Source organism: Danaus plexippus, chromosome 8 (genome assembly GCF_018135715.1).
Source record: "Danaus plexippus chromosome 8, MEX_DaPlex, whole genome shotgun sequence".
Lineage (NCBI taxonomy): Eukaryota > Metazoa > Arthropoda > Insecta > Lepidoptera > Nymphalidae > Danaus > Danaus plexippus.
In genome coordinates, this window is record NC_083542.1 from 1 (window position 1) to 25,758 (window position 25,758).

The window sequence follows — 25,758 nt, forward strand, 5'->3', positions numbered from 1 at the left end:
ACCAACCAACCAACCAACCAACCAACCAACCAACCAACCAACCAACCAACCAACCAACCAACCAAATCATCATTCACCAGAACCTAGCACACAAACCAAAGCTCATCCAAAACACTTACACACCATACTATAACCACAAACCACATAATGTTCTAGAAAACGTCACATTCCCAATTAATTGCGATCGTGTCATACTCATTGACAGAACTATGAGCATAATAATATATCCGACATAACTAGTGTTACCCAAATGCAAGAACAAGACGAGACTTGGCCGGTCTTGGTCTTGCAGCAAGAGTTTTGCAAGTCTTGCAATTACCTATTAGCCTTTCGCTATGTATTAAAGGTAACTTTAGATATTAGACACCGGTTGACGTCAGCGATCACATCAGATCACACATATTCTATATAGTTTATTTTTCGTTTTTATTATTTTAATACTTCAATTAATTGTTATACTAACTATGTTTAATGTACTTATATAATATCAGTACTTTACGTCTTCCTATATATTATCTGCCTATTTTTTTTTTTCTATTATTATATTCGGAGTCCTACAGTACATAAATCTTATTGCACGCTTTTTATATTATTCGACTAATATTATAGAAAATTTTTACACTTTTGAAGTGTATTAAGTGTATTTATTAAATGTGTGACGACATATTTAAGCACTTTGTGTTTTAAAACCACACAGAGCAGATCAGCATATTGTATTCGTGTCCATTCTAAGCACTCGAAAACTTATTTTATTCTTTGGAGCAGTTGTACTCTGTGGAAGAAAACAAACAGTGTCAATTATTGTGCGTGCTGCTCGGCGGCGACGATTGTTTGTGTGCGCAATAGAAGCGGATCGATGCGCCGGCCGCTCGTGTGTCTTGTGTAACTTCCGAATAGCTGCAAAATTTCTATTAACACAGTTAGTGAAAAAGTATCTGATGAACACATTTATAAATAGCACTCTGACTTGACAATTTAACTAAACAAGATTAAAATGGTAGTTAGTATTCATAACTAATATGTCAGAATCCAGGACAGACATGAATATTAAGGGTTTTAAATGCCTTATAACCTGGATGGTCGGCACTTGTCAGGAGGCAAGAATTGAAATCCATTTAAATAGAAATTTAATGAAGAAATTTAACGCGCAGCACATGGGAAATGAAGAACTACTCAAAATTCTTTATTTAATTTGGATTACAAATTTAGATGTTGTACGTTCAGTACTTTGTTATGCATTGACCCTTTCTTCACCGTGTCCCGAACCCTTGCCTTATTGCTCACGTATTTTTGGCAGGTGCTTTTAGCCAATTACAGGCCCCAACATTAATTTTTATTATAACAAATTCAGAACAAATCATAAATTCAGAAATAAAAATATTACATACTAGCCGTTACCCGCCCGCTTCACGTGGCATAAAATACATGCCAAGTGAAAGAAATATTAAATTGTGTTATCTAGCTGCCTAATTATTTATCATGAACGGATTTTACGTAATTAACACACCCTTAACTACTTAGGGTCTTATTGATTTATATGAGTTAAAATAATAAATTAAATTATAAATTTTACATGGCGGGATCCCCAGTAGGCCTTCACCATATATCGACGTGAGTGTTAATGCCATCAAGTTTAGAATTTGTTACAAATCAAATCTATGTATATAAATATAGATTGGATATAAACAACTTAAACCTAGGCATCAATACTCTGTCGTGCTAAATAAAAAGACAGTAATGTAACTTATATCTTTTTTATTAACTAATTCTAAATGAACATTGGTTATAAATTTAAAACTATGAACTTTTTAGCATACTGCTAGCATTTTCTATTTTAGCATTGTTCTTATTTTTATACTGTTATTATTTTCATAGTTTTAAAATTTTTTTGATCACTAATTTTGTATATTAGAAACGTAAATTAAAATCGAAAAAACACATTGTTCATAGTTTTAGCTAAACAATAAACCTGAAAATTATTAAAATATGTTATTAATTATATCTATTCTTTTTCAATTTATAAATGTCCAATATCCAATCAATTAACACTAAACAAAATTTAAAGCTTGATAAACATGTCTTTTGTAACAGTAAAAAGAAATTATTATATAGATAAAATATTTAAAATAATTGAATTAAAACCACTCTAGCGGTAGATCCAATTTTTTTTTTAATTTGAATATTTATTGATTGGATTACTGTTTATTTTCTGATTCTATCGATCAAATTTAAAGAAATAATTATTAATATAGTCAAAAATAGAAAATTAAATACTTAAAACTTCTTTATATACAACATTTTTCGTTTTTCCTATTGGTTGAAGAATGACCAAGCTGTCAGGTGAACTTACTCTTGAGCATGCCACGTATAGTTGGCCATGTGAGAAACAGTCATTTCTTAAATCAATACCAGTCATCTTTAAACTCTGCCCTTGTGCCTTGTTAATCGTCAAGGCATAACAAACTTTGACAGGAAATTGCAGACGTTTAAATTCGAAGTGGTAATCTGATGGGATCAGAGGAATCCTTGGAATGAATACAGTTTCTCCTTCATATTTTCCCGTGAAAATCATGGCTTCAATGACATTTTTATGTAAGACCCCAACTTGAAGCCTGGTACCATTGCATAATTTTGGTGGATTTAAATTGCGGAGCAACATTATTGGAGTGTGTGCCTACTTTAAATACTATGTCACATAATTTTATTATTCTGTGTTGTAATAGATACTCAATTAAACAGACTTGATTCCTGCTGCGTCTAGTTATTCACGCTTTCAAAATAAGGTACTAAACAGTAAACACAGTGGTGACCCCGTATCAGCGTGAATACTTTTGAGTCTTACTTTTAAAGTAAAAGAAAAATGACTTCTCAACAAATAACAGGAGCCAGCATAAATGATCCACCAGAATTAGCAGTTGTTACCGTGTCATCAAGAATACCCGAATTTTGGTACGACCAACCGCGACTTTGTTTCGTTCAGTGCGAAGCCATCCTTGTACCTCAAAAGTTATCGGATGAAGCGCGATTTAACTTAGTTGTCACCAAGTTGGGTAAAGAGGTCATACAGCAGGTCAGTGACATATTGCTTAAGCCGCCTGATGTCAAGAAATACGATACCCTTAAAGAGCGATTATTAAAGGTTTATGAAGAATCGGAAATTAGGCAGTTCCAAAAACTACTGAGTGAAATGGAACTTGGAGACCAAAAACCTTCTCAGCTTCTACGGCGAATGAGAGACCTAGCACGTGAAAAAATTTCAGACGAGACATTGCGTATAATGTGGCAAGGTCATCTTCCTCCATCAGTTCGAGGTGTTCTAGCAGTCAGTGAAGTGAGATTTCGTCACAGAGCAAGAAAATGTATAGAGCCGTGTGCTTGAAAAACGTTACAAAATAAGGAAAACTAAATGTGGTGCAATCGCAGGTGGAGATATGCACCATAACCCCAGTCCACCGCCTTTGTATTAAAGATAACAATAGTGGCTTAAAATTTTTAGTCGACACATATATCATTAGCAAATATATCGGTTTTACCAGCAAACAGTCGAAAATTTTACAATAGTGGGTATGAGGAGTACAAACTTTACGCCGCAAATGGCACCGAAATTAAAACGTATGGTGAAAAAACTTTAAATTTAGACTTTAGTATACGTCGTTCATATCGTTGGACTTTTGTATTTGCGGACGTTAAGCAACCTATCTTAGGGGCTGATTTTTTAAGCCATTATAAGCTGTTAGTAGATGTAAGTAAAAGAAAACTCATTGATTCAGTGACTAGTTTACAAGCTATTGGATCCATAACTTTACAAAATTTTCTTTCTGTTAGAACAATAAATTGTAGAAACGAATACAGTAACATTTTATGTGAATTTCCCAATGTTACCAAACCTATGTGCTTCAAGGAAACTCCATCGCATTCTGTGGTACACTACATAGAAACTACGGGTTCAGCTATTTACGCGCGCCCGAGACCTCTACCACCGGACAAGTACAATAAGGTTAAGGCCGAGTTTCAGAAAATGCAAGAAATGGGCATTTGTAGACCATCAAAAAGTAATTGGGCGAGTCCATTACATGTAGTTACAAAAAAGAACGGAGAAATAAGACCCTGTGGTGATTATAGACAATTAAATGCTATAACAAAACCAGATCGATACCCTTTACCCCGTATCCAGGACTGTACGTACCTTTTACATGGCAAGGTTATATTTTCCAGGATAGACATGCAAAGAGCTTACCACAATATAGGAATTAATGAACAGGATATACCAAAAACTACCATAACAACACCCTTTGGACTATACGAGTTCACGAGAATGACCTTTGGGTTAAGAAATGCTGCCCAAACTTTTCAAAGATTTTTAAATAATGAAGTATTACGGGACCTAAACTTTATATTTATCTATATTGACGACATCATTATTGCGTCATCCTCAATATCGGAACATAGACAGCACATTAGACAAGTACTAGATCGTCTTAATAAGTATGGTATAACCATTAATTTGGCTAAATGCGAGTTTGGAAAACCTGAGTTAAGTTTTCTGGGATTTCTCTACAAAATATATAATAATGGGGAAAACACAAAGCAAAAATACAGAAGAGCACATCATCATAGCTCAAAATGGGGCAGGAAATAGTGCCGCCTCTTCCGCAGTAGCAACAGAAGAATCGAATCAAGCTTCACTGATTAGATATGAAATATATCTACTCTTTATCATCACATGTATCCTGGCAGGAATAGCGTACATGATGTGGAGGAAGTGCAAAGAAAATTACGCGCACTATATGAGAAGAGAGCTACAGGATGTAGGACTGGCGACTATAGCAGTTCATCGAGGGGAACAAAGCTTAAACAAAGCTTAAACAGCAGTTCACCTCCTCGACAAGTGATTGTTTGAAGTGAAGTGATAGCGATAAGTAAAATGTTATTGAGTGTATTTTAAAAATTTTGTGATTTTTTAAATTTTTGTTCAGATTTTACGTTACTTTATACAAACTTTATATTATATTTTTATTATTGCATTGTAAAACAATATTTTAATTACAGTCAAGTATTAAATTACAAAAACAATTAATGTAAACTTATATCTGACTAATTTTTTAGTGTGATAAATATTATTAATTTCTTTTGTCATAAAATAATTTTAAATTTTATTGTGTACAATTATTTAAATTAAAGGGGGATGTACTGTGCCTACTTTAAATACTATGTCACATAATTTTATTATTCAGTGTTGTAATAGATACTCAATAAAACAGACTTAATTCCTGCTGCGTCTAGTTATTCACGCTTTCCAAATAAGGTACTAAACAGTAAACACAAATGCCAATCTTGAGTTGAAGAACATGAGGTGGTATCCCTGGTGGATTGAGAGTGCGTAAGAATTCAACAGGATAGTGGACAGCTTCTTCATCCTCCAGCACTTTGTCCACCGATTCATATCTTACTTGCTCAGTTGGCAGTTTCTCCAGCAAAAAGTTGTTAATACAATTGACTTGTTCATTGGTTGGTGTGAGCATAGCTCTCTCCTTTAACCATGAACTACAATTGTCGCCAGCTTTGTCGATATTCGGGTATATTTTGTCAATCAAGGTGATTAAATCTGGGACAGTTTCACAATTAATATAGGACACGTTTATTCTTCCGTCTTCTTTCGGAATTTTGCCATCACCTATATCAATCAGTATTTTTGAAAACTCTTCTGCTTTCGAATTTGGCTGAAGATGAACACGCATATTGATGGTCAAAGATAGAACTTTGACCGAAGGCCATAAAATTGATGACTTCATACAGGCTTTAACTTCATCTGCACGTGTTCCTCGTGGCACAACAGGCAAAGTTTGTCTAAAATCACCGGCCAAGAGAACAATTACTCCTCCCATAATTCGGTCGCAACCTCTAATGTCTTGGAGCAATCTGTTTAGAGCTTCAATACCATTTTTGTGAGCCATAGTGCACTCGTCCCAGATAATAATTTTTGCTTCTCGCAGCACATGAGCCATATTACTCAGTTTAGAGATGTTACAAAGTGGAGACTCAGAATAACCTAAATTGAGAGGTAATTTAAAGGCAAAGTGAGCTGTTTTACCTCCGTCTGTCAAAGTCGCAGCAATTCCTGAAGAAGCAACGGCTATAGCGATGTTTTTTCACTCCTGATTTTCGCAAGCAGTAAATTGAAGCAGTAAACAGTGCCACCTGGAGCATCAAGAAAATACAACTGCCCAGAATCAGATATAATTGAATTTAAAATTTCATTGTAAACTTTTTTCTGTTCTAGATTTAATTTAGGAACATTTTCTGCTACAACTTTAGTTAAATAGACGGTGTCGTAAGCCAATTCACGCAAATATTGACGATTAGTGACAATAAACCTTTCATTTCGGGTAGGAGAGTGGAGACCGAACTGAAGAAGTGTTTTTCCAGACTTTGATATAACAATATCTTCAAGTAGTATGAGACATTTGTTGTAAATAACGTCAAGTAATAGCTCAACATTTCCACCGTCTCGTTCTACCTCTCTCTTAATATCTTCTGAAAAATAATCTCGATATTTCTCCCATAATTTTGGTGGGTCGTCAACATGACAAAAAAAAAACTAACATAATGGCAAACAGCTCACGGATCTTGTAGGGCGAATCAGAGATGCAAGCTTCATCTAGAGTGCGATACCAATTAGCATCATCTTCTAGAAGACCAAGTGCTCTACTTGCTGCTTGAAATGTTGGACGAATCACTCCATCAACAGTTTTTAAAGCAGAAAATGATGTAGGACTTCGAATCTCATGTAAGAGAAGACGCAGGTGATAACATTCAGTATTTCCGGGATGCACGGTATAAACTCTACCTAAAACTTGATCTTTCATGACTCCTAAATAACCTGAAACAACCTTACCTTTTTTTCTTCTATCAATAATTTTTATATCACATATAGGAGATTCTTACCAAATTTGAAGTCGATAGGCGCTATAGGTTAAAAATGGGAATTTTCCATTGGTAACGCCCCCCCAACCCCCCTTGTGGGTGGAATTTCATAAAATCCGTTCTTAGCTGACCTCTACTCGGCAAAAGGAATATTCCTACCAAATTTCAAGTCGCTACGCCTTATGGTTCCAGAGATATCGTGATGAGTCAATATATAGGTGGGAAATCTCTTTTATATATATAGATTAAGATTATGAACTGTAACATCATAGAAACTATGTGTATGTATAGCGCATCTGACACTAGAACCGTTCAGAGTGATTGGTTCATGAATTCTATCTGTCGCTACACCCAAAACACTTATTTATCCTCGGAGATTTCCGTGGCTCTAGTAAATTGTAGTCAAATAAAAAGGGATTATAGTTCACCGATAATGTTTCAATGAGTGGAGAGCCCATTTCGCTAATCGTGACCAGATATCTCCCCGGCTTCCTCCGCTATAGCCTAAAAGTGTAATTGGAAGGTTACTAATGAATTTATAGGCATTGAGGTTTGCAAATATTTACGGGTATTTAAAAAAAAAATGCAGTTTTCCCAAACACTGCCCGTTATAACAGAAGGCACACCTGCACACATCGCCTTAAGTCATCACCTTCATAGCAATCAATTGAAACTGTTCATTGCCGTACAAATATTATTTAAAAGAAACTAATATATTTCGGATATACTACGCGGATTTTATTATTTTAAAACGACATCTCGTCTGCCCGTGATCACGGTTGCTGAAAAGTAACCGAAAGGTCGGGATTATGTAGTTTTAAAATAATAAAATCCGCGCAGTATATCCGAAATATATTAGTTTCATTTAAATGGATAAAACACGCGAAAGTCTTAGATCTCATTATGTACAAATATTATAATAACCATAATGGAAATAATTCATACAAAAAAATAAATAAATAAACCTTGTAGTAGGAAAGGTACTATAATCTGTTGCAAGTAGCCTCCGAGTATCGTCAGACAATAAACTGGCTGAAACTGGTAACGGTCGAGAAATTCGTATGGACACAACCCATCCCGATATCGAAAATTTCAATTGGCTCTGTTATAGTGATAGCGTCACGGAGAAACGCCGAAACAAATGTGATGAATAAAATGATTATGAAAAAAGTACCGGCAGATTTAAAATAATTTCCAATCTTTTGGCACCGCGTGCGACGTCGAAGATACTACTGTACTCTACTAAGTACGGAAAATGCACTACCCACAAGAATTTCTTAATTCCCTCAATGCTGCCGGCTCGCCGCCCCGCGAAGCGAAGTGATAGAGGTACTTCCATTATGCTTTTGAGAAATTTAAGCCTTCCCAATATGTGTAATGGCAAAGCTTTTGATAAGGGAACGACGAGATAGTGTTGTTATCGCAACAATCACCACTGGCCCGCAGCCAGACAGCTCACTCACAGTCTGCTCGTCCCGAAGATTCCGACAGATTTGCCAAATCCTTTAAATGGTTACCGTTTCCTGTGAAGATATTGTTTATAAACATATCAAAGGGAAACGTTTTTGACTCGTCATCGAACAGAGTGTTTCCCTCTTTTGCAATTACATATACATATGTTACCTTTCTCGAGCGGCACATCCTGGAAATCGATGTTTCGTTATCTCTCACTAATACTCTGCCAACAAAGTGTACAGCTAAGCTTTAAGGTATTAGCTTTGTGGAATAAATAGAATTATACAAAAGCTTTAAAATAAAAATGCAAATGATTAAATTTAAAAATTAAAATAACTAAATAATATTTATAGAAATATATTTGTTAATAAAGTTTAAAAGTGAATGACGAAAATTTATAAAAAGATACACGAATAAAAGATACATGTGTTTTAATATCGGACAAAGCAACAACCAAATGCGGAAGAACTCGGACGAAGTCGGGTCGGCCGAAAAATGTATTATTAAGTGAAGCTCAAGAGCATGGCTAGGGTCTGTACTCCGCACAGCGAGCGTGTCTACTTGTTTTGCATGTAGGTGGCGAGTACGACTCGTCCCCCGCTCTCCACGAGGAAGGCCTTCCAGTGTCCGTCGTCCACGGAGATCAGCCTCGCCTGTCCGTCCTGAGCGAGCGTGACCCGCCAGCTGCCGTTGTTGATGGTCGCGTTGGCCTTCTTGACGTACTCGTGCGGAGGGTCGGTGGGATGTTTCTTGCTGTGATACACCGCGCTCGGCTCGCTGGCGAACTTCACCTCGTTCCTCCTGATGGCGTCTATGAGATCGTCGTCGCTCAGTCCCTTGTCGAGCTGGGTCACACCGACCATGCCGTTTTCCCTCACCATTTTCAACGTCTCCGTATACTTCTGGGCCAGAAGCGCGCGGTCACCGAACACCCGTCGACATGCTTCTTCACCTGGAACGTTATTTTTTATTATCTTATAGAAAAATTAACATAACAAAAATATATCTTATTCGCTCCCGGTCACTCGAAACAGATATTTGTCTCTTCGGGAATTTTGTGTCTTAAACGAATTTCAAGAATACTTATTGCCAATTAAGATTCGAAAATAAATAATGAATAATTCAAAGACCCGAGCAGCAGTTGGACCCGCAACCTCCGCCATATCGATTTCCACTCGCTTTATCATTTATGGTGCCTCCACCTACCGCCCCCGATTCCAGGCGGAGAGTTGATTATTCTATATATTTAATTGTCATTTCCAGACGGATGTTCTATCTGTTAGACTTGCTTAAGAAAAACTTAGTCACTATTTTTTAACTTTGCAGTATTTATGCAACACTCTTGACGTTACCACCAATGTTAAATTCGAGATTGATTCGTCGAAATAAAGTATTAACTGAACATTGTCTCAATATAAAAAAAAAACATAATTAAAGAATAATTTCTTGGAACATTATGGAAATCATTGTCACTTACGAGTCGTAACGGAGAGTTTCGTACTCTCGGGAAGTACAATTTTCCCATCGTTAAACTCAGTTTTAATGATGACACATTCGGCTTGTATTGTGTTCATGACGAACTCGCTGTAGGCGACCAGTTCGCTGACGCTTTCTGGTTTCATTTCGTTAACGAAGATCAACATGTCGTCCATGTAAAGGTCTGCTTTGTTTAAAGATAACGTGCTTGCAAATGTATATAACCTATCTTTTTCGTGGCTTTGTAGATTTGATTCGACCAAATCGTGCAATGTCTTGTGACTTTTTAAAATTTTAGCGATCGAAGAGACGCTTTCGTTTCTCTGACATTCGAACCGCAATCTATATTTTACTACACACAGGGTTTTCACTTCTTTGGTGATTTGGTTACTGGAAACTGTAGGTGACATGTTACCAATCAAATGAAGCATCGTTTTGCAATCATCATTAGGTATGGAGTACAATTTATGGATACTGATATTCAGGACGTTGTTGAGAGACACGACAGCGTTACCGCCGGAAATGATTCTTACGACGGGGCAAACCGTAAACAACCCGCGGTTCTGGAGGGTCAGTAAGATAGGCACCGACGTCGACCACTGGGCGCTGCCCGCTACGTCGATCTGGCTCAGATCGCCGAGGAAGCGGATCATCGGAGGCGAGAGTTGGGGCAGGTCTGTTATTTTAATAGGCGGAGCTCTTCCTAATATCAAAGTTCCATCCTTGAGCATCGTGTCGGAAGCTATCGGTACTATCTGAGACGAACCACCGGACCCCTGCCACAGATTGATAATGGTTTCGATGGTTTCTCCTGGATTTATGTTGTAATGTTCAGATATTTTTCTTATCCCGCTTATTAATTTAATATCATCCCGGAGATGGTTCCGGAAACTATCGAACGCTCTGATCTGATCGTCATTGAGACTGGACACTATATCGGCATATTTCATCCCCTCTATTAAAATTTGCGAATAGTCTCTAACGCTAATATTTTTTTCCATGGCCGCGGCAAATCTCCTCAGTAAGGCGGGATCATCGCCGAACCTACTACGGACTTGGTTCATTTCAGAAGCTTGATCTTGGTTCAATTGTTTATTGATATGAGCGAAAGCATAGTTTTGAGACTCTTTAATTATTGTATTCGCCGATTTGTAAGAATACACCCCTTTCGACCAAAAGGCTACAGAGGCGCTGTACATCAGAACATCTACAGCCGTTAAATCATCCCGATGTTGATACATGACAATAGAAGTGTTTATAATCGCTAACCCGCTAATGGCGACATTCGCCCCGTTAGTGATGTCGGTGAACATCTTGAAAGCGTTAGATATTTCTCGTCCACGGGCCGCCAAAGACGACAGTCTCATGGAGGCTCCCATCGCCCCGAAGCTGGTGAGACTGGCGGCCACGCCCAGCCATAACATCCGAGAATCTGAGTTAGTCAATGGGTTGACGCTTTCCCCGTGCGCAGCTCTTTCCGCTATCTGATAGCCAGCCCGCGTGGTGCCCCACCCGGCGGTGACCAGCGAGGTCACTACAAGAGGAGCGGCGAGTCCGCCCGATACGAACAGGAGCGCAGCGGAGGATGTGAGCCCGGCCACCGCCGCCACGGTGTCCAGACCGCGAGCGGCCTTGGCGTCTAGTCTAGAGGTCGGTGTGTCGGAAAACACGACATACGCCTCTTTGGTGTTGGGGTTCAAAGACAGTTGTAGTTTCGAAGGATAAGCCATTTCCCCAGGTGGCAATTTGTTAAAATTGTACCAGTTATCATAACTTTTTTTTTTTTTTGTTGACGGGGGGAAATCTTCGTAAGACTTCCGGCCGCGTGGGGGACGCGACCGGGGCATGTGGGATTCTTACCCACTAAAACCCCCCGATGTCCTCTGTCTGCGCTATCGCGGGGGACGTGGGAACTGTTTAACTACCACGACCCCGCAGCGCTTGCCTCTCCCGGCTTCGTCCGGGCTTGGCTCTGCCCAGTGCGGCGGCTTGGTGACGTGCCGCCGCTTGCCTCTCCGAGAGCTCCCCGGACATTGGGGAGCTTGCTTCTCGGGCCCTCTTGATGTGAGCGGCGATCCCCCGATCGCCGCCCACGGGCTAGGCGTCCAATTCCATGGCAGGCGGGGCGAGAACCGCTCCTCCTCCGCCATTGGCCTTGGGCTTTTTAGGCCGGGCCTTCCTTGGTGCCCTTCGCGTCTTTGTTGCTTTCGTGCCGGGGAGAGACGGCCTTGCGACGCAGCCGCTTGCCCCCAGCACGTGTGCCCTCTCTGCTTTGCCAGCAGCCTCGCACAAGAGGCAGTTTGGCGCTGCCTCGCACTCGGCCGCCTTGTGACCCGAAGTCCCGCACCGGAAACATCTCCGGCTACGGTCCTCCGGGTGCTGGCACTTCACCGCCACGTGGCCGGTGTCAAGGCAGCGGAAGCAGCGCTTAGGCCTCGCTGCCAGCAGCACCACCCTCGCCGACACCCAGCCGACCATCAGCCGCCCGGAGCTGCTGAGCTTCTTGGCGGCTGCGACCGGGACGCGCATCCATACGGACGCGTCGCCCCGTGGCCCGACCACCAGTTTACCCGCCCGAATGTCCCCAACCGAGCACACTCCTTCCTTTGCGACCGCTTGGATGACGTCGGCGGTCGCTACGGACTCGTCCAGCCCGGCGATGCGGATCTCCGCACTCCGAACCGGACGGGCGACTTTCACGACGTCTGAGGGCAGGACGGACCTCAGCCGCTCAGCAAAGGCGTCCGCCTTTTCCTGCGCTCCCTCACCGTCGATGGTGAGGACGCGCGCACCAGTTTCGGCTAAGCGGAAACCGAGCCTGGGGATGCCGAGTTCCCCCAAGTCGATCGCCGCCTTAGCCTGCGTCAGCAAGCCGACATATGTCACCCCTTTCTCCGCGACATCCGCTGCTAAGGTGAGCGTGACTGCCGCGGTGGTCGGTGAACGAAGCTTCACCTTCCTTTTCTTCTTTTTCTTCTTCTTTGGGGTGGCTTTAGCTGGATTAGCCACCCCCTTCTTCTTGCTCGCCTTTCGTGACCCGTCTGTAATGTGCGGGCCTTCGGCGGTAGAGGGACTGGATGTGGCCCCTTCATTTCTCTGCGCCGCCTCTTGAGCAGCCAATGATGGCTGCTTTGTTTGATGTCGCCTCCTGGCCGGCGCAGGGCGGGCCGCTTTCGCGGCTGCAGCGGTTGTTGTAACCGCAGCGATGTCTGCATATGTGGGGGCAGCCGTCACCTTTTGGGGCTCTGGGCCCTTCCGCTTCGGTGCCTCTATGGCACCTGTTACTTCTACGGCCAGAGCAGGCCGTCTTCGAGGCTCCGGCAGAAGGCGGTCCTCAATGCCGGCCAGCCTGGCGTCCAGCATTGTGCCGAGGGTCTGGAGGTTTTTTCTCGAAACCTCGTCTATCAGCTGGCGAATTTCTTTTTCGGCCGGGCGGTAGGCCTGTCGGCGCAACTCCTCCATCTCTCGGCGCAGGTCAGCCACCTGTGCGAGGAGTTGCGTATTTTGCGCCTCCAACCGCTTGATCTCCTCCGAAGAGGAGCGCTCCCTCAACTCCGAGACGGCCGTCCTTATATTGACGACCGCCTCTTTGAGGCATTTTGTGAAGGTGCCCTTCAAATTTCCTGACCTCGTGGCGACCATCAGAATGTTCGCCAACGAGGCCTCGACACTTTTAGTCAGAGCGGCATTGGTTTGCGCTGACACATTCTCAATTGTAGCAGCGTTCGGTACAGGGCTTGCGCTCCTTGACGCGCTTCTCTCTTTCGCTCTCTTAACTATTTCGGCCACATCCTTCTCGGCCTGAAGCCGAAGGGCCTCGTCCTTCGCCTTGTTGTAGGCAGCTTGGGCCGTCGCGAGGCCGACATACTGGCCAGGCATTGGTGGCCGCCTACGTCCCTTTTTAGAAGTGGGTGCCGCCCCTCTGCTCAAGGCGTGCATCCCGTCACTTTCTGTCTTCCTCTTGCGAGGCCTGTCTGCTCCGGTCATTGATGACCTTCCGGACTCCAGCGACATAGCGCTGAAGGCCGAGGAGTCAGAGAGATCGTCGTCACTATCTCTATCACTTCTGTCCAGTCCGGTTGGTAGCCGTGTGAGCAGAACGCGCGGAATGCGCAACGCGGCTCCGAGGCCCAACTCGCGCTCAAACTGATTGCGAGCGTTGGTCTCTTCGACATCGCTTACAGGGTCCGGTCTCGACACGGTAAGGTGCGCCGAGCCCGGCCTAATGCCCAAAGCCGAAACGTTTTGCAAGTCGGAATCCGTTGTCATATTGCCATGGTCGTTACTTCTCCTCTCTTCTTCTCCTCCGATCGTATTGGTGGCACCCCCCGTATACATGGGCCGACCCCCCGCCGAAGCGGGAGTGTGGGATTCCCCGGCAATAATACCGGGACCCACCCGGGGACTATTTTTCTCAACACGATTTTCCATTTTTGTTTTGACCCTTTGAGGTAGGGCCAGACCTGGTGCCCTTGGGACGAGCCGCCTGCTCGCCATGCATCCCAAGGCCGGGCACCAGAACCAAAGATTAGGGGCCGTATAAGCCCATCCATCAGCATTCATCCATCACACATTCACAAGCCTTTCATTCTACGGGCTGTTCCCCCAGCCCGGACCGAGACCCCAAAACGAGGTCAAGGTCCCCCTCCCCGTGACTGACTGCACCGGAAAAGCCGGTGGGCGATGGGGTCGTCACGTCCCGACGCCGGAACCAGTTATCATAACTACCGTAACAACGTCCAACGTTATCAATGTAATAGATCTTTGAGTTTTTGTAGCGTTTGATTCTAAAGAGTGGTAATTCGTATAACTTTCCTTCATAATAGAGTTCAATTGGGAGTACGGTAATAAAATTTTTGTCATCTCCTCCACAGTAGGACCTTATTTGTTTTGCCACGACATCGATCGCTTCACGAGATTTCCCTTCGTAAAAAACGAGTTCTCCTCTTGATGCTTTTTCTCTTTCATACTTTGTCCACTTGTTAGGGTCGCTGGTCGGCAGGCCCATAACAATACCTATCGTGTTCAAAAACTCACTACCTCCAATGAGCTGCGGTTCGTCTCCCTTACATTCTCCACCTCTGTGTACATATTTAGTAATGTTGGTTCTAGCTTTACTTTTCCACTCACGTTCGCTAATTTCCATTGTAAGTGAAAAAAATGGCTCCTGTTATTCTCTAAATATATGTACAGCAATGTTGTTCGGCTATCGAATTAGTACCACCACCAATGACTTTGAGGTGCGTCAGAATTATTGTCTCCAACTAAAAAGTCAGGGCGATGCCCCGTATCTCTCCAAATTCTCAAACAGCGATCTAATTCATCGAGTTCTCCAAATTCTTCGAGGTCTTTTAATATTCTGTCAAAGTTCCTATCGATGTTAACGAAGCCTCTTAAAAGCACTTCTATTCCAGATCGTGTTCTACAAATGACACCAGCAGGCTGAGTCACCTCTAAATCAATTCTAATATCTGGGTAGACGCTGATGAAGGTTTGTAGCCAGTTGCTGTCCGAAGTGACCCCTACTATGATCTCTTTTGTTTCTGTCAGAGTCTTCAAGGTGTCGTACTGCCAGCGACAAGCGACTCCGAGATGAAACAATTCCGCGAACACCTGCTCTCCTGATGTGATCTAGCCCGTCACCTTTTTTCCGTCAACTTCCTTTGGATTTTTATTAAAAGCCGTGAGACAAATACTTATATTCTTTAAATGTCGTCTGATCATGTCAGACGCCATCACCTGAAAAAAAAGTCTTTAATTCAATAATCAATTCAGTAAACATATTTATCATGACTTGCTGGCGGGAATAGTACAAAAACGGTTACACCCAAAAGAAAAAGACTACAAACCGGTAACTAAAAAGTAAAAATTAGTGTACTCACAAAATAATAGTTATTTTGATTCAGATAATCAGAAACTATCTAATAATAGTTTTTTTTATAATTTACAGTTATTGCCATGTAAGACAACAGCTAGGGATAGGTATTATCAATTTATTTATAATATTCTTTAAATTATTATAAGTAACCGGAATAATTTTAGAATTAAGTACTAACTATTATATGGATTATCTTATTAGTACTTTATTTTATTTTTACACATCTTTAGGACATTTTTTATATCAGTGGTTACTATATATGAAGTTGTATTAAGTGGTCTTTGATTACTAGTTCTCATTGACTATTAGTTCGAGACAGTAGTTAGGTACATAATTTCTAAATAGTGGCTTTGATGGTGAATAGGCATATTGTTATATTTTTCTAATATTACAGTTAGTTGATACTTATTATTGTACTTATTTTTGATATGATTAACAATAATAATAATAATATATATTTTTTTATTTTTTATATTTATTTATTTTAATAACAATAACAATAATAATAATAATAATAGTTTCTTAAATCCGAATATTGATATTGCATTATTTAACTTTTGAACCAAAAAAAACCAATCGAGTGATACAACAAATTTGTATCACTCGATTGCTTTTTTAATATAATTTGACTTTAATTGCTATAATCAGAAGTGGGATTTGCCTACATACCCACAAATCAAATTAGACTCGTTTTAAGTAACAGCTGATGATTCTGATGACAAAATGTCACTCCGTAATAAAACAAAGCGTAAGCGTAGCAAACCTTCGCGTTCACGATCTCGTTCTCGCAGCAATCGAGGATATCCTTATAATAAGCATGAGGGTTAGTGAAAGCATTAATTTGTTACGGTGGGTTCTTGAAACATTAACTGAAGCTGGCTTATCGATAAATCTACGAAAGTGCTCGTTTTTATCATATCATAAGTCATGGTCAGGTTAGGCCGAGCCGTCGGAAGATTGAAGCCTTGGTTCATGCGCCCATACCAAAACACGTAAAACAGATTAGAAAATTTTTGGGTCTGGCTGGTTATTTTCCCCGATATATCAAAAACTTTGCAACAAAAACTGCAAGTATCTCTCGTCAGACCAAGAACGATGTAAAATTTGTTTGAGATAATGAACAAGAACAAGACCAATTAAGGATTTCATAAAAATTTTAACTAACGAGCCCATACTTGCTATTTTTGACCCTAAACTTGTAACTGAACTGCATACAGACGCGAGCCGCTTTAATGCAATACATGGTGACGATAGCAAACGGGTGGTTGCTTATTTTAGTAAAGTCACACAAAGCGTAGTACAAAAGTACAAATACCACTCGTATGATTTGGAGACGCTAGCGGTGGTCAAGGCATTGCAACATTTTAGGCATTACCTGATCGGCATTAAATTCAAAAGTGTAACTCATTGGAATCCATTGAAGTCTACTGAGCACGAAAAGGATCTCTGGCCACGCGTCGCGCACTGGTGGATTTACTTACAAGATTATAATTTCTCAATTGAATACAGAAAGGTGTTATGATATTTTACGCAGACTAAGTGAGTAGGAATCCACCAGCGAAGCAAGACAACAATATTGAGAAGCCATTGAATTGGGCTCAGATTGCACAGGTAGCTGATAATGAAACCCAGGAACTGCTTCAAAAGCTCAGAGAAGGGTCCTTGACACACGACGTTATGTGTACGAAAAGGACCTACTTTACTACCGTTACTCGCCGGTTGGTGAAGAGTCAAGGCTGCTATGTTTTATACCAAAAGGTTACAGACTTAGCCTTTTGCATATATTCCTTGATGAACATGAGCTCCTATATGAGCTGAGAGAACATTCTCAAACATTTTTGGTTTCCCGGCTTTAAAAAATTTGTTTATAAATATACGTCCCACTGCCTGGTTTGTTTGTCAAAAACAGGGTTCCGAGAGCCCCTTGTCAGCCTATCACGTCACGGGTAAAGCCTGATGAACCTTTCAGCACAATTCATGTAGATGTATTAGAATCTTTGCTCCATTCAAATGGTTTCAAGTTTGTTTTAGAAATAGTAGATGCCTTTACTAAATTTTGTCTCCTTTATGCACTGTACCGCCAAGACAATAATGAATTGAAACGTGTATTTGAAAATGCAATATCACTTTTTGGTGTACATAAATTATTAATTTTTGACCGTGGACGTGTGTTTCAGGCTTCCAGCTTTACAGAAATGGGTACAGGAAATGTGTTGCGATATTCGTTATGATACCTCTGAAATGCACCGCGCAAACGGTCAAGTGGAGAGATATTTGCGAACTGCCTTAAACCTCATTCGTGTTGAGAGTACCAATAAAACCACCACCAGGCCGGATGCGCTATGCAGAATTCAGTTTGCATTGAATATAACAAAACAGAAAACTACTCAGTCTTCAGCTTTAAATTTGTTGATTCAATCCAACGCGACTACTCCCGTTATCCGAGCACTGATTCGCGATGTAGCGATCGAACATGGACAACCAAATCGTGGGGAATGGCGGGAGATATCCAGAAATATAGTCAAGAACCTGTTGAAAGAAAATCAAAACAAACAGGACACCTATGTAAACCGTCATCGGCGCACTCCTAGAACTTTCCAGGTTAACGATTATGTATTGGTCACAAAATACTCTAAGTCCATCGAAAAACTGGACTCAGGGATGAGAAGCCCTTATCGAGTGATTGCGGTGCTTCCAAGTGACCGCTATGAGCTAAAATTATTGGGTGGTACTCGAGGAAAAACTGCGCAAGCACAGGCCCAGTATATGGTACCGTGGAAGGGGGCGGGGTGTGCCGAGAGTTGTGCGACTTTTTTTGAAAGTGAGTACTTAGCATTGTCAGTTGTTGTGCAACAAAATGTCTTGTGTTACGGCTTTTAAGCACATTGCAAAATGTATAGATGTATAATATTCATATACAAGGATATGCTTAGACATGAAAGACCAGCGAGCTGAGGGAGTGACCCGGGAGCAATCCTGGAAAGCATGCCATGTGATGTATTGCCGTCTCCTCTGCAGACACATATTGACGTGTGAGGTTTTGAACCTGGCAGACACGCTATGCGTGTATGGGCTCTAGCCCGGCAGACACGTTGTTACACGTGTGGACTACGGTCCGGCAGATATATCAAGTGATACGTGTAGGATGTGATGTATGGGAATACGATTATGTGATAAAATGGAGACGATTGTATCAGATCCTCAGAAATGACCGCAGAATCTTTTATACCTGTATGAACCAATGAAAGAGGGCCTTAATAGCGCGAAGTATGAAAATATAGGCAATAAGTAGCGAATAGCAAGTTAAACAGATAACAATTTTTAGGCTCAGAAGACGCGTACGATGACACTGAGATTGCAGAACCATTATCAGTGTCGGTAAACTCCTCGCCTGCCTCTGAGAATGTTCCCGGCGCGTGTTAGGATAATTAGGGATTATTTGATGCATTTAGCATTTGCAAACCTCACCTCACAAATATTATAAAAGTGAAGTATTTCGAGAGATAAGTCATTTCCTGGTTGGCTTTCGTATGCAACGGTTCTCGTTGTGAGGTGTCGTCGCTATTTGCAGTGAGTAGTTTTCAGTGTACCCACATGTGTGACCAATGACTGTTTCTTAATTACGAATATTGATATTGCTAGAAACTAACATTTTCTATCGGCCGCTGCTAGCGGCTGGCGCCGCGTCCCAGCCAAGTCGAGAGGCACCGCTTCCTTAAAACTACTCGAATAAAAAAAAGTCATAGAAACTGTACAATGAAAAGAGACTATTTAATTTGTTGGTATACTGTTCTAATTTTTTTTTTTTGCCAATTTGTTCTTATTGTCTTTCTAAACTCGAGTGAACAATTTTTTATTAGCTGATGAGTGAATTTATTAACGAATTAATGAAAGATTATAGTTGTGAGCTCTGTACTGGTGATATCAGTTTAACGAAATTAATTACGACGACATTTTCAACGGTCGTTTGAATTTTGAATTTGTCGTTGTCGTTTGATGATAAGATTAAAATAATTACTAAGGAAATGCGTGTGACAAGTTTAGATTTAACTAAAAAATAAATAATAGTTTAAAAAAAACTAAAAAACACGCTTTTTATAGAAAACCGAACTAAAAAATTGAAAATAAATTAAAAAAAAAATTAAATTAAAAAAATAGTTTAAAAATTTCAATAAATATAAATTAATAATAGTGTGAATAAAAAAAATATATTTTATTTTAAAAAAAGCAAAGGTGCATGGTGTCAATAGTTATAAATATTTTATTGACAGATATGAGTAGAGCGATTATCATTTCGATAATATCTTAAAAAGCACCCCACGCTTTTTTAAAATAAAATACATTTTTTTTATTCACACTATTATTAATTTATATTTATTGAAATTTTTAACACTATTTTTTTTATTTAAATTTGTTAAAATTTATTTTCTATTTTTTAGTTCGGTTTTCTATAAAAAGCGTGTTTTTTTAAACTATTATTTATTTTCTACTTTTTAGTTTGGTTTATTTAATAGCTTGTTTTTTAAATTTTAATTAAGTTTCTTACTTTATCGACTATAGATGAAAATTATATAAATTAACAAAAATCATATTTTGCAAATTGAAAAATGGAATAATTTTATCAAATTAGTGTATTGTCATCGGTCCTCGATAAGTCTACAAAGTTTGAACGAAATCTGGCCGTGTAAAGTGGGTCAAAATCGTGCCGTAAGAAGTTGGTTACAAACAAACATACAAACATACATGTGAAGGAAATAAAAAGGCAATGTTACTCGTTTTAATAAAAAGGATTATGATAGTCTTAATTATCTAGCAGGTTGTGTACACACAAAAAAGTTATTTTGTTTTCCTTGTTTGTTGTTTTCAAATAATAATAATAATAAGAATGTTGGGATCTCCACTGGATATTCCGATTTAAATAACTTTTACAAAGCGGTGATAAACAGATCGTAATCGTTTTAAGGTACATTCGTGTCTCAGAGGTGGTTGAGAGATTCATAAAATATATAGATGTTAGTTCTGATGGGACTGCTGTAACTTTATGAGCGAATATTTACAAGTTTAAATGAAACCAATATTTCCGGATTACTAAGTGTATTTTATTATTTTAAAAAACTACATATTCCCGACATTTCGGTTATTTTACAGAAACCTTGATCACGGCAGACATATCGTCTGCCCGTTAAAAATAATAAAATACGCGTAATCAGAAAATATTTGTTTCATTTAAATAATTACTCGCGAAAGCCTTAGATCCTATTATTATCAATATCTTAAAGGAGGAAACTATGATAAAAATTATTTTTTTCTAGACATATTCTGCTTACCCTACCACAAATCTCTGTGCACCCTGCTGTATATCGAATGTGGAGACGAAAAATGATACTAGTAGACGTCTCGAAAACAACAAGAGAACAGAATCAAAACTATTGAAATGTAAAACTGGAACTTCTGGAACCATTTGGATGAAATTTTGGCTTGGAGATAATCTGAAAATCCAGCTGAGAGGTTATTTAACAATTTCCATATTAGCCACAATTTTCAAATGTTCCCCTCTCTTTCTCTCAGATGACATCAACGTCTTCTGGTGTTCTTAGGAAAATAACAAACATCCTTAGGATAACTCCTTTAGAAGAAAAAAGGATCATTATACACAAATATATAAATGTATGAATAAAAATATATATGAATCGAATAAACTATTACTTTTTGGAAGTCATTTCAAAAAAGTAAAAACATTTTTGAAAAGGGCATTTAAAAAAACATTCATGTTTTATTTATTAATTGCATCACCAAATATTATTGTTCATTTATATTAATGTTCTAACCTAAGATGCACCGTGCATGAGATAACTGGACTGGACTGGACCCTGGTTCGTGTCTCACTTTAATATAGGGGCATCAAAAGCAGACTAATCATATTAATTCAGTCTATTATCATCACTGCATCAGTAATATCAATCAAATCAACTATTAACTAACCTAACACTTCAAAAACTAAAAAAACATATTCAACCTCAGGACAAGTCGTCTCTTCAGACTGAATTCTATAACCAATCATCCTCTTTAATAATAAACGGAAACATAACACACGTGCCACAACCAACACACGCTTCTAACATTTTCTCAGAACATGTATTCCATTAAATCTATTTTGAGAGTTTGTATAAGTGAGCTGCTGAGACTAACATCAACATATCGCCTGCACTGATTTCAAATGAAGCACAAGATTCAACCAAGGCTAAATAATAGTTCCTCATTACATAGCACTTTACATATTTATGGTAAATAGTATTGGTAAAATCCCTACCTATCAGAATTTTCAATGTAATGTGATCTTAACATATAATCAGGTAATTCTGTTAACCAAGGAGCCATGCACAGAGCTTTGTATTTACTATAAGTAACTGTAACTTGAAGTATTAATAAATAATCAAAGGCTTAATATTTCTTATCCTTTAATGACATTCTTTTCAAAATACTCAGTTCATTTCTCCAGACAGCTTTTTACCCATCATTCCAGCTTTCTACCCATCTATTGATTCATCCACACAAATGCTCAATGTGACTTATTTGAATTTTGTATGAAGAATACGAAAAATGGAGATCTAAATGAAAACAAAACTACATACACAACTACTGGGAGGCGCTAGTTGAGATTTGATTGTGGGTGCATGAAACTGGTAGTTCTGTACTAATTGTGATTTTCAAAATATCCATAACTTAAAATCTCACACATTATTGTCTTAGTCGTATATTAATATTTTATTTCCTAAACAGTAATATGTATTACCAATCTATATAATTTTTCTCACCTCAATTCTACTTCATTTCCTGCACAACACATATACTTCAATATGTAAGTGAATTTCAAAATAAAGTAAAGGTATTATGGTTATGCCTGTCTATATGTATAATACGGAAAACCTTATCTTATTTCAAAGTAAATTTCCCAGTAATAAAATGATAAGAAATATTGTGAAGTATAGTTATTCACACTTTGTATTAGGTATTAACTTGGTGTACTCACATTATAAACTACATATTAATATCCGCTTGATACTTTCGAGTCACTTTCTTAAATAAAATATCAGCATTATAAAGCAGAATCTAATAACGGTACTGGTTGTGTGTTGGATATACAAGTAATGACTCAGATTCCAAACGTGACTGAGGGATATTGTGTACAGAACACACACTACAGTCTAGACTCTAGAACAGTCACATCAAAACATGTATAGTTTATGTATATAACTTTTATAAGCATAATATGTTATATTAAGATAACAAGACAGACTATACTATAACCAGGAAATGTAATACAATTAATTACATTTAGGCATAATAATTATAAATATAAATATATAGATATACAATAAATAGTACATACTGTTCTTGTTATGCGGCTTCTCTCCAAACTCAATATAGTTTGGTATATAAACTGAAAACAATAGGTTGAGGTTACGATTTAGACTACTGTTTTGATAATTTTATAAGCCTTTCCACATACGAAGACTCCCTTCCAACTAACAACATAAATAATAATCTAAATATTAATAATTAATGGTTAATTTTTTTATATAATATGGCCTTCATCCGTGCAAAGACGTGAACAGTATATTCTGCCAGTATCATGTAGAATGGAGGAGACACGATCCGGGATTGATTTTTGAATAAAATAAAATTTAAGTCTCGACTCAAGTCCCAGCTAGGAACTACATAATATGTTGATATGGTTAATATTTTTAAGATTAGTGTTGAATGTTGACAGTTGTCAAACTTACCGACAACAGATTATCGAGATTCGAAAGTCACAGATTCAGATTTTAGAATGAATGTCGTGCCCAAGTATGTGAGGATAGATCATATAATATTATGATATAATTATGTTATATTGTAGAAATGCCAGTAATTTAACAAGAGATAAAAAAAGGTCCAGCTACTAAAATAGTGTTACAAAAGCTGCATTTAGTCACGCTATCGGAGAAGGATGATCCGAGAGGATTTCACAAATTTTTATTAAAAAGTAATTGCATATAAGAACAGAGGGGTCTCATCCTGAAAGGCCTTGAACAACGCCCTCGGTGCATATGCAATACCAGTGCGTATCAAAACCAGTCAGGCTAAACAGCGTCGAAGAACGGAAACTTACAGACCATCGATTACACTGACAACAGAGGAGGGATTCTGCACAGATCAAGATATACTTTCAGATCGCTTTTGCAACGACACTAATTGTTATTACAAAAATGATCCTATACATAACATGCATAATATGTGAATCGAACATATAACATCTCATTTAGCTTTGGATACATTTTTTACGATTTATTTTACTAATGACTTTCATTTGCTGTGCTTGGCTACAAAATAATACAAATTCACAGGCAATAATCTCGTTTTTTGGAGATATATACTTTCGAGGATATAAAACGTGATGATTTTGTATGAATAACTAACTGTCGAAAAGAGAATCCTCGTTGTTTTAAATATTTATTTTAGTATAACCGTTAACAAAATCTATCCATTCACCCCCGAGATTACTTATCCTTACCACCTGTTACAAACGTTAAACTACAAACGAAACGGATCCAGATTGTCACAAACGTATGTTGATACAATGATACTATCATGTGGGTAGATTTCCGAGAGAAAAACTGTAAAAAGCTCTTCGTGTAGTTTAATGATATAAAATTTAGCATTACAATTTTCTCTTATAAGTATAATGTTGTAATGACAACTATTAAAAAAGACATGACTGTATATGTATGTATGTGTAAAATTAATTTTAACCTTCTGTTGAAAATACATGTATCAACCTAAATATACTTATATAAACAGTGTTTTATTATTTAAGTTATGAGATTTATTTTGATGACTGGAGAACAACAGAAAGTAAAATTATTAAAAATTATTTTGTGATAATATGCCAGTACCTGCCCTTAATCCAATAATGAATTGGTACGAAGGGTCCCTACATTGTCCCTTGACACTGTTTACTTCCATATATGCTGTAAATTGGAACTAGTTTCTGCACATAACGAATCTAATAATTTAAGAAGTGACAATGTAATATGAACTCTATATCATTATTATTATCAAAGTTCATTTGATATGAAAAGTTTGTCTTCCAAGCTAGTTATCATGGCCGTCCTTACCTGTTTCAAAAACTAAGCCGCTCATCCTTCAGTTATACTTAATTTGAGTGAATGGAATTGAGGATTATAGTCTATACCTAAATCATGAAAAAATCTGGACAAAGTGTATACCACGGCGGTGTTAATCTCAAAGTACATATAGTTTCACACAATCGTTTAAATTATAACACAATGTACTCAATAACTTTTTTCCCCGTGGATCCTTTTCCATTCATATTCTCTGTCCGATTACCGAATATATTATGAAGCAAATTAAATAAAAGAAACACATCATTCACCAATAACGTGTACACCATACATTAAAATAAACACCACACACCCTACGCACTTTTCATAAAACAAAAAATACCTACATTGATAGATTATTACTACATTTATACACAAACATCATTTTATACAATTTGTGATTTTTTTAATTAACAAAAGCCCCATCTATTGAAAAGTAACAGAAACATTATTGTCCTGTCGCTACTAGCGCCGCCTTTAGCCATTATTGTCTATAAAATTCTCCATAAAACTCTTGTTGTACGTAGAACATAGTTGTATGTGTGTGTAAAAGCCTGTGCATGTATTGTGGTTTAAGAAGTCTCAAGTCTCAAATCTGTAAAACTGTATCGTTGATTGTAAAGAGACTATTTATTTTGTCCTGCTTACGGTTAAATAATTTTCATCGCTACTTTATTTTAAGTGAATTAGTTGAACTTATATAGGTAGTGATTTTATTAAGGAATTATAAAAATTGGATCTGCGAGAACTGAGTTCTGTGGTGAAGACGATTGTTTAAATAAATTAGATGTACAGAATTACGTTATACCTACCCTACCTCAAATATCTGTTCACGCCCCAGGGGCCCAGACACACACAGAT

The 25,758-nt window shown here is 38.6% G+C and overlaps 2 protein-coding genes and 1 long non-coding RNA gene across 4 annotated transcripts; all 3 read right to left on the reverse strand.

Moving 5' to 3' along the window:
* Positions 1-5,279: 5,279 nt before the first annotated feature.
* Positions 5,280-6,005, reverse strand: LOC133318848 (uncharacterized). The gene has a single exon (XM_061521218.1). It carries the CDS (start codon positions 6,003-6,005, stop codon positions 5,280-5,282), a length of 726 nt encoding a protein of 241 aa, XP_061377202.1.
* Positions 6,006-8,735: 2,730 nt separating this feature from the next.
* On the reverse strand, positions 8,736-11,637 carry LOC116773016 (uncharacterized). Of its 2 annotated transcripts, none has more exons than XM_032665378.2 (2): positions 9,857-11,637; positions 8,736-9,331 (listed from the first exon to the last, which is right to left on the reverse strand). In XM_032665378.2, the coding sequence occupies exons 1-2, from the start codon at positions 11,583-11,585 to the stop codon at positions 8,937-8,939; spliced, it is 2,124 nt and encodes a 707-aa protein (XP_032521269.2). In that variant the 5' UTR covers positions 11,586-11,637; the 3' UTR covers positions 8,736-8,936. The 2 variants fall into 2 exon arrangements, 1 of the variants encoding a protein (XP_032521269.2); XR_009752593.1 differs by having other exon boundaries at positions 9,201-9,331; positions 9,510-11,637.
* Positions 11,638-16,225: 4,588 nt separating this feature from the next.
* Positions 16,226-22,755, reverse strand: LOC116773026 (uncharacterized). The gene is made up of 2 exons (XR_004353687.2): positions 22,549-22,755; positions 16,226-16,538 (listed from the first exon to the last, which is right to left on the reverse strand). It is a non-coding gene; the product is annotated as an uncharacterized LOC116773026 (long non-coding RNA).
* Between the last annotated feature and the right edge of the window lie 3,003 nt (positions 22,756-25,758).